This window comes from Pundamilia nyererei, unplaced genomic scaffold, assembly GCF_000239375.1.
Source record: "Pundamilia nyererei isolate P.nyererei 1_Seehausen unplaced genomic scaffold, PunNye1.0 scaffold00003, whole genome shotgun sequence".
Taxonomy (NCBI): domain Eukaryota; kingdom Metazoa; phylum Chordata; class Actinopteri; order Cichliformes; family Cichlidae; genus Pundamilia; species Pundamilia nyererei.
Window position 1 is genome coordinate 5806087 of NW_005187404.1, and position 10396 is coordinate 5816482.

The 10396-nt window shown below is 38.4% G+C and overlaps 1 protein-coding gene across 1 annotated transcript in view; it reads right to left on the reverse strand.

Annotated features, from left to right (window-relative positions):
- Positions 1-3887: 3887 nt before the first annotated feature.
- Positions 3888-10396, reverse strand: part of LOC102210275 (cGMP-inhibited 3',5'-cyclic phosphodiesterase A-like) — a 79255-nt gene continuing 72746 nt past the window's right edge. Inside the window, exon 15 of the mRNA XM_013911282.1 lies at positions 3888-10186. Coding sequence (XP_013766736.1) covers positions 9873-10186 — 314 coding nt within the window. The 3' untranslated portion in view covers positions 3888-9872. The remainder of the gene's footprint in view (positions 10187-10396) is intronic.

The following is a 10396-nucleotide window of genomic DNA, read 5'->3' on the forward strand; positions in this document are numbered from 1 at the left end:
TGTATATATTTGTATATATTTAATGCTTTTTTATTTATTCCTATCTTGATCTATGACAATGCAATTTATCCTTCACAATCCAACTTTCAAATGAATGTTAATGTAGAATGTACAATAAAAATCATTCCTTCTGGTTCTGTCCATGCTCTCATTTAATGGTGCTGTGATTGTAAGATAATACTCTAGTCCAGTGAGCACTGGCGCTACCTCATGCCCTCCTTCTGAAGATGCTATTCATAACCTGATTATTTCTGGTAATATTATGCCTCTGTTTCCTTTCAGGCCGTTTCTGATTACTTTAAAATGGAATTTGTCCTTAGAAGGGTGCTCAATCCTTAATAATTCTGGCCAGTCTTAAAATTGTTCTTTCGAAGGTCCTAGACAAGCTATAGCAGAACAGTTGAAATAAAAGGTAAAAGAGAAATTTCAGTTGGGTATAAGGTTTGGGTCGGTTAATCGTTGGGCTTGCAAAGCATCTTGTTGGGAGATTTTTTATTCCTGTTTGCTTGTCGGCAGCCTTTGACATCACTGATCACAGTGACTAAAGTCAAAATCTTAAACTGTGGGCATTTACGATTTGTTTTAGTTTTTCTATCTTCAATGCTTCAATCAATCTGTTTGGACATTTTGAGTTATAAATCAACACAAACACATCTACAAAATGGATCTGGAGTTGCATTCTTAGGCATTTTCTTTTTATCCAGTGCTTAACAGATGTCTAAAATTAAGAGTGTTGGAAATGATCAAAATCATGTTTTATGTTTCTGTAATAATCCACCAATATGCACAAGCCTCTTAATCAAATTAATATTTTTACTGTTGAAACATAATACTTTTTGTTATAACAGATAAGGCAAAACTTAAGCTCTTTATTTAAAGAACTTTATGTTTTGATATTTTGTCTAAAGGACTTTTAAGAACTTAAGGGCTCATTTAAAAAAATAAAAAAATGGCATCACTAGTAAGATTAAGGCCAGTTTCACGTGTTGTGTCCAGTAGGGTCCCCACGTTACTTAATTGTGCAAAGAAGAAAATATAATAACAGGTGTGCTAAACATTTTGCACACCTGTTAAGCTCAAAATTCAAGCTTTGTCCAAAATTTTCTTTTATGTTACATTTTCAACACTGACATTTAAAGGAAAGCACCTACAGCAATCCAGTTTTCTTTTTTTTACTATCTAACGTTGTAATTTTACACAGTCCCCACAGTAACTGGAGTGAGGTTCCTTTATCGTCTCTGTGTCTTTACGAGAGCTTTATAATTACTTTGGAGGCTCTGTAAACTAAGGTGTTTTTGCATTTATCAGCTTGTGGTAAACACCCACTTATAATGAGAACCGAAAGGTCAAAATGCAGCAAAAGATTTCAGATTTAGTCCGTGTAGAAGTGATCATAGTGAGATAAATTAAAGATGACATAGGGAATGCGAACGGTCTGAACTGGCTTACTATGAACTAATGGTGGCGTGTGAGTGATGGTCCCTCCTTCTGATTCACTACACTTGATTCCTGGGCATAGTCATTATCCACAGGAGTCACAAAGTCGGATTTAAGAAGGTCAGGGATTATGGGAAGAAGGAACAAATGAAAGGGAATAAGTAGGGATTTTTGATAGGTGTGGAGATGGAGAGATGGTGGGAGGGAAGAAGAGATTATGAGAGAGGACAGAATGACCAGAACTGACTGAGAGTGAAGGGGGGGGGGAAGTGATGGGGAAAAGAGCAAGCGTCTCCCTGGAGAGTGTACATGTATTCCTTGCAGAATACAGAATGAAAACTGAGAGAAAAATGTAGGGCACTGGCTTGTGCATAAACCATCTGACTGAAACGTAGCACATCATAAAGATCAAGGGCAAAACTTGTCCTATATTTTCAGTTCACAGAGCAAATGGTAGAAAAGATGTGCCATGATATTTAATACACTCACCAGTAAATTCCAAAGGCTGACATAAAATCAATCTGACAAAGACCACCTCAAGAGAAAGGCAGCTTTAGTGAAAACAAGATTAATAAACACATTTCAATCTGTACTAGAGAGGAGATGCAGCTGATTTATTTGACTGTCTACATCAGAATTAGTAAATACTAATAACTTTTAAAAAATTCCATTAATTTGACAAAAAGGTTTAGAATTATAGAATTATTCAGAGAGCTATATGTCTAAAGGACTTTTAAGAACATAAGGACTGAGTTAATACTCATTTAAAACAACAAAAACATGACATCACTAGTAAGATTAAACCCAGTTTCATGTGTTGTGAGCATCCAAGGTGTGTGCATCCAGTAGGGGGGCCCAGACTAGCCCCCATGCTACCCAAGCCTACCTCGAATATGAGCGAGAGTCATACAGTATAACTGAAGCCATACTGGCTCAGACGTTGACCACAGGGTAGTGAACAGGGTGAGTGACTCAGGATGGATCCTGGACTGACGTGTGCGATCTCTGTCCAGAACAGTGCAGAAGACATTTTGTTCCATATTGGCATGATGACATCACACAGTTGGTGCAAACTTGCTGGCTGCACATCCACGATGTGAATCCTTTGTTCCACCATATCCCACAGTTGCTCTATTGGATTGAAATCTGTTGACCGTGGAGGACATTTCAATACAATGAACTGGTTGTCATGTTCAAGAGACCAGTTTGAAATGATTTGAGCTTTATGACATGATATCTTATACTGCTGGAAGCATCCATCAGAAGAGTAGTAGTAGTGGGTAGTCATAAAGGGATGGACATGGTCAGCAGCAATACACAGGTAGACTCTGGCACTAACAATGCTCAGTTGGTACTAAGGAGCCCAAAGCGTGCCAAGAAAACATTCTCTACACTATTGCACCAACACTAGCTTGAACCATCGATACAAGGCAGCTGTTCATGTAGTTTATGCAAATTCTGACTCTGTCATTCAAATATTTCAGCAGAAAGTGAGACTCAGGCACCATTTTCCCACTCATCTGTTGTCCAATTTCTTCATAGGTCTGTACAAATTGTAGCCTCAGTTTCCTGTTCTTAGCTGACAGGAATGGCATTCGGTGTGGTCTTCTGCTGCTGTAGCCTATCTGCCTCAAGGTTCAGTGTGCTGTGCATTCACAGATGCTCTTCTGCACACCTTGGTTGAAGCAAGTGGTTATCGGAATTATTGTTGCCTTCCTGTCAGCTCCAACTTTTCTGGCTATTTTCATCTGACCTCTGACTTCAGCAAGACATTTTGACCCAGAGGACTGCCGCTCACTGGATAAATCCCAGCAGATCAGCAGTTTCTGAAACAATCAGAAGAGCCTGTCTGGCACCAATAACCATGTTGCATTCAAATTCAGATAAATAACATTTCTTCCCCATTTTGATGCTCGATTTGAACATCAGGAAGTTGTCTTGACAATGTCTGCATGCCTTAATGCACTGAGTTTCTGTCATATAATCGATCTTTGCGCTCACAAGCAGTCGAACATGTATTCTTAATAAAGTGGCCGGTGACTGTACATTCTAAAGTGTAATTATAAATTCAAATTTCTGTCATGCAGAAAACACATTACGATAATAAAACATATCTGTGTATTTCTTTAAAGAGCGAGTCCTGTGAGTTTTTGGAGAAATGACCAAAGAAAGACACACACGTGAAGCATTTATAAATGTTATTATTCAACAATATTCACATTACAACAACAACACTGCTCTGCTAGTGACAGGTTCTAATAATCCCAATATATTGTATAGTTATTTTGTAATACATTATCAAGAGGCACTTCCAGTAAGTCTGGCAATAGAGGAGCTACAGTATTGTGTCTAAATTTCAAAACAGTAAAAATAAATATTTTTCTAAAAGTTTTTTTTTGTCATAATATACTTTTGAATCTGTACAGTATATATTTTTTATACAAAGTCAAACAATATCTTGAAATAAAATGTCAAATTTCACTTAAATATTGGTGAATCACACATTTTCTTCATCCTGTTGGTATTGCTACATGTGTTTAAGTGCAAGATACTAAAGAGAAGGAAAGAATTGAATCTGTGAAGTGCCTGCTATAGTAGATAAAAACATACCAGTCTCCTTTATCGTGCTTAAAGTTGTGAAAAAAAGACTTTTGGTTTCCTTTCTGACAAAAGAGGAAAACTAACGAATATAGCATTCAAACAATGTCTACATACATATATGTGAAAATGGCACAGGAGCATGTTCCCCTTTGAAATTGGCCAAAACAACAAACAATACAAAAAGAAAAGTTTTTTTTTTTTTTGGTTCAAATAAGAAAAGAAAAAAACAAGTACAAGAGCTTCAGTCTACGAACAGAACAGTAGGCCGGTTACATTGCTACTGGTGCCTGTTGACATGGCAGTGAAAGAATAACAGGCAGTTAACGTGCACGTCACCGTGAGCGGTGGTGATGCCAGATGGATACCAATAATTCTTGAATTCATTTTTATCTTCACAGAACAAAATATATATGCATATTCAGATACCCTCACCAGTATTGGAATAACACTGACCAAAAACATGCTCCTTTTAGGGCTTGTTTCTGTGCAAATCACAAAAAAACACATCGTTCAAAAAGTTTCTTTGGTTTGCACAAGCTCATCCAGTGTTTGGCAATCTTCCCCTCAACATTTAAAGGAAACTGGCTCATGCTGGCTCTTATAAAGTGAAATAACTGGGTAGTTTGTGACCCTGCAGTTTTCTTGTTTGTTCCTCTCTTTTTTATAACTAATATTTCTAATATTGTTTTTTTTTTTCAATTAAGAGAAAATAAGAGTTATGACTGCCATGTGATTGCCTGGTACAAATCACTGACCAGTGCTGCTGTGATGACAAAGAACAAAAAGCTGACAGATGTGACATTTTTTGTGTTAGTAAAGAATTTTTTACTCAGATTCTTCAGCTAACCATGTCGCTAGCTTTCCATGTATCGGCCTATTTACTCCAAATCAGCTATAGTGTATACTTTAAATTACACAATGCAGCCGTGTTTCACAAAACAGGCTTTCTTTGGTTTCCTGTTAGTTATGCAAAACGTTTTAAAAGTTATCTATTACGTCTCAGTTAACATTAGGTCTTCATGAAGTTTTCTTGACATAATGCAAAGCTCGATTTAAATTACATGATGGATTCAACAATATTAAAACATTAGCAAAAATAACTGTTTTTCTCACTTGAATGCGTTGTCAACCTCGAGTAAATTTCTAGCATGTGCTAACAGATTTTTCTTCTTTAATTATTGTGCATATATGAAACAAAACCAACGGCTGCCTTGAAATGCAGGAAAGACTCAAATCTAAAACTGTAAAGCGTACATTTAAATGAAGCTTAAGTTAGTTCAATAAGGAAGATCTGTATTCACCCATCTGCCTGCTTTTCCTGGGTGTTCGGCTGCTTTTCTCTTCACACGTCTACCCCTTTCGCACGCTGTCATTCTCAATCCTGACATCATTACACTAGTCCAATCATCTTCTCGCCTGCCTTCTTTGAGCCAATCAGCCTGCACTTAGAATGGTTTAAATCTGTGCTCTCCGTCATTCTACCTTTCAGACTGTCTTTCCTGCGTACCACCTCCTTCCCATCTCCACCTCAGCCACTTCAGTCAGAGCTCTATTCAAGCCTCAGTCTTCACTGCCACCACCAGCATCTAGACGCCGGTGGGTCCTGTCCTAAATCCTTGCACTGCTAGGATTCCATTCTGCCATGATGGCTCATCGGAGTCAAACACATTAACTCCTCTTTCTCAATAAATTATGTTCAGTTCTTCCGAGTGATCTGTCCTTATTGAAATATGGTTAGCAACGATTAAAGAATATGATTTGTAGTGAGAAGCTAAAACACGTGACCCTTGAAACCTTGACCGGTTCATCATTCATCTCTAGTTAAAACCCTAAAATGTTACACAGCAACACGCTGCAGCGTTCTTGGATTATTGAAATGAATATGATAATAAACCAAATAACAACTTGAAACGATATCACAGCTTTGACTTAAGTCTCTTTGAAGTGTCCAAAGGGTAAATTTCTCTTTTGACTGATCTGTTAAGTTTCAAATTTCTGATAAATGAAAACAAAGTAAAGAGATCTGAAACAGTCTACAAAACCCCCAAACACAGGTGGAGAATGGGACCATACAGGTGTGAAACATGAAATATCCAATGTAGTAGAGTTCACATTAGATTATACGTGAGGTACTGATATACTCTATAGTGCATCAGGTATTTACAGCGCATGGCGCTCATGCTCATTCACGTGTACGACAGGAGGCTTGCAGCTTCTTGCAGTGAGGTGGGTCGATGTTCTTTTAAAACTCAAGTTTAAAAGCTTGCAAACCTAAATAATGTCTTGATCTACAGTTGTGTTGCTCTGTTGTGTATCAGCTGGTGTGTACAGGTCATTTTTACCTGCTATAAGCGAACCTATCAGAACAAGCCAATGCAAAGAAAGGCTAGTGGAAGACGACTGGTCCAGGAAGTGACACGTAAAGCCAAGAGCGGATTGCCGCACATGCTACAAATATGCAAATATGACTAGTGCTGCAGTTTTTGCTACCAAACAAATCACATATCGATTTGCTTTTACTTTTTCTTCCTTTTTCTTTTAATTGTCAAATTTAAAAAAAAAAAGATTTTTAGTCAGGGACTTTTGTGTGATTGACATCAATGCTGAAGGTAATTCTGCTCTGATTTGTGTTTTTGCTACATATAATTTATTAATGAAAACCTAATTAAGTTTTTCCCTCTTTGAGTTTGAGTGATAGCAACTGTAAATAAAAAAGACTTCAAACACCAAGGGGCTTTCAACTTGAACTGAAACATGAACAAAAAGCCCAGGATTTAGTTAGTGCAGGCCTTTTTTTTCATAGTATTAAAAAAGAAGCTGTGGTACTGCACTCCTTTGTAAGTACAGGGTATAAGCAGTAAAGGGAATTATGCTGCACTGTTTAGCCCTCCTTTGCACAATGGACATTTTGATAACAGTGCAATGGATACAGCTGCAGATTTACACAGTATTACCAGAGTATTAGCAAAACTCTAATTGAGTTAAGAAATTGGGTTACAATAGGACAAGTAAAGGTAGCCAGTAAAAATAAGCAAACAAGCCTGTTTGATGGATTTCTTAGTGACTGAGATCCAGTGTTTAACATCTAACTGCATAAAGTGTACACTTACTGAAAAGTGTAATGCTGCTTTTTATATTTCTGTCACAGTTTTCTTTTTAGGTTTAATTTCAGCGCTGCTGTTTTCATTGTAAATGTTTCCGCCCTGTTAATGCTCTCCTCTAATCCCTGTCTAATCACTTCAGGTACAAGTAGAATTGCCAAGCCAAAGCTAGCCTGTCACGCGTGACGTCTGTGGCTTCAAATTGTTTACACTCTTTGAGGGATTTGAAATTGTTGCGTTATGAAATAATAAAATCTGTCAAACTGCTACAGAGATTTACCACAGAAGCAGAAAACCCATTGCTACAGGTCAACAATGCTGTACTGCCTCTTCGATATCTCTACCTTGATCCTACCTCAAGTGTCAGGCAGGTTCCCAAAAAAAGTCTTGTCAAAATGAATGCATCCATTTTTTATTTTGCAAATATGATAAAAGAAAAACAACTGTTCATTACAACTCACTGCATGAAGAAACTAAGTAACCTAAATTCTTGAGATCTGAATCCACAAAGAGCCCCTGTTGCTTTTCTGATGTCAGATCAAATACACTACACTGCATATCCCTGTAATACGGTTTGGAGAATTGGAGAAGTGGATCATCACATGATTTTGAATCCAACTGAACTGGCTCATCTTCAAAGACTTACACCAGAAAGAATCAGTTGAACTGTGACAAAGATCTGAGACCCCTCTGACCTCTCATGAGCAGCTCCAAGTCCAGCTGAAAGGATTCTTCCATTAATAAGCCTCATTACCGAGGCTGTTCTTTTTTTTTCACACATTTTCTTCCATTACAGCAAATATGAATGTCCAAGGACATCAAAGACGAGCGCAAACAGTGACATTAATAAAAGAGTGAAGAGAAATAGTCTCTTAAAAAATAGTAGGTAAACTACATCATTCAATAAATAGATAGTAAATATCATATATTTGTGTACATGTGGTTAATTATTAAGCTGGATTCAGAAATGTAAGGGGCTTACTGTTTCCACTATAACTTTCTTTGGCTTTTTATGGAAGTGAAACAACTAGTTCTTTAAAGTTATTTTAACAGCTTTTTCTATGTATCATTAAAAGTCACTCCAAAACACAGATAGGCTTCATGGTGCTGATATTTCTAAACTCTTTCTAAAGGTTTTTTGGCTCGAGAGGTCAAAGTTCACGCTATCATATCTTTTGTTTACATGAGGCAATTTTAAGCAACTGTAGATGTACATCACTGACTTTTGGCTCGTTAACTGCTTTTGCATTCATGTGGACAGAAACATTTTAAGGGTGTTTTATCAGATTTATTTACTTAGAACAACAAAAGAAAACCCCTGTTCGAAAGAATACCCCTATGCGTGTGGACCCGGTCCTACGCTTCCATGTATAGTTTTTTTGTGGGCGCACAGCACCTCCTGCATGGCAATAAGCCTCACAGTGTTGAAATGTCTTATTAACGTAAATCTTCTTGGGTAATTTGGAGCTGTGACTCAGCTCTGGCCTAGTCCACTATGGCGGATTACTGCACTTTCTGAAACATTTGGCCTACATACCAGCCTAGAAGTTACACTGGAGAGAAACAGAATCTCTTCTCTTTAACAAATCCCTTAAAGATTGATCCAAGTTGAGAGGTCCCATAAATGTGGGCACAGATTATATGTGCTTGCAATATGAAAACACCTTATATTACCGACTGGTTTCTTTCTTGAGAGTTAGCTGTAGTGTGATTAACATTAATGTGCATTAGGTGTTGCACAAAGAGACCCACACTCTGCTGGGGACGCACTGAAGTGACAAAAAAGGCAGAAGCAGTGACAAGTAAAAGGACAAGAACACTAGAGGTCCTTTTTTTGTTTCTCGATCTCTAAGGGTTTCTGCCTTCCTGAGTTATGCAGACTGGAAACGTGTAGGTGCGCTGAACCGATTATAACAAAAGAAAGGGAGAAATGATTGCTGACTAACATTGTTTGACGAGAACAAAACATTGCTTTGTATGTTTTTCCTTGAATGAGAATAAAGCTTTTGGTGCAACAGAGTTCTTTGTTAAACTTCCTATCTGTTCTGAGCATGGAGTGTGTTTCTGCTATAGCACTGTGTGTGTCTGTGTGAAGTGTGTGTACACAATGCATGACCACTGGCTCTTTTTTTCAATCTCCTCCTGAAATTCACGTGGCAGAGGCTCAGTGGACACGGCTTTTCCGCTGGCTTTCATCCCATTGTGTTCACGGAGAAGGGGCCTGGTGCACATCCTCGAGCAGCTGCGTGGCTCCAAAGTGTGCTGATAGCATGGGAACTAAAGACAGGAGTGTGTGTGTGGGAGGGGGGGAGCGGGGTGACAGTGTATTACTCACTGGTGGAGTGAAGATGTGAATCAGCGTGGTTGGCCCATAGTGCAAGATGAGCAGTCTGGGTGCCAAATCCAAACTAAAACAAACAGCAAAACAAACAAATGCACTCCATCTTGATTACTCAGTCTGAGTTTTTCTCTATTTTCCCTCATTTGTCGCTTCATCTTCTTGCTCATCTCACATCTCTCCTCGTCAGATGCACTGGGTACGAGTTTATCCCTGTCCTCAACCCTGTTTTTGTTAGGCACATTTTACCCAAAACATCCTCTACAGTGTTGTGTCAAAGTGATGTGCTGGCTACCATATAAAGAGTTTAGTTAGGAAAGAAAAACAAAAAAACCCAAAAACGTTTTGGACAACGTTCAGATTCCTGGTTTAAGAGGAGGTCAGAGTTCATCATTTCACTCAGGTTCTTCCTCTTTTTCTCCTGAAGTGTCCAATTGTGGAAAGATCTCCTCTTCCTCTATAGCTGGCACCTCTTCCCTTTCATTAAGGCCATCAGTCGACTCCTCTTTGCTTGCCTGCTCCTCCTCTTCCTCGTGAATGGCTGTTATTGGATCGTTGGGCTTGCCAATGCAGTTTGGATTCTCTTCTTGAGCCTCCTCCTGGGCTTCTGCAGCAAGCACTCTTTTCCACATTTCATGGTTTTCCAAAAGATGCTGTGTGATCTGGCAAAACACTTTCCTCCTGCTCACCTTTTTGGCTTCTTGCCGCTCTGTCAGACAGAAAACCAACAGTTAGAGAAGATTCTGGGATTGAAAAAGAGTAGAAATAGAAGATTTTCGGGAAACATGCTCATTTGCTCTCTTGCAGAGAGCTACAAGATAGGAATCATATTCATTTTACACATGCGTTACGAGAAAGGCATGAAACAGGAAAACAGTGAGTCTGCACCTTTACAGTGAGATAATTAACATATATATAT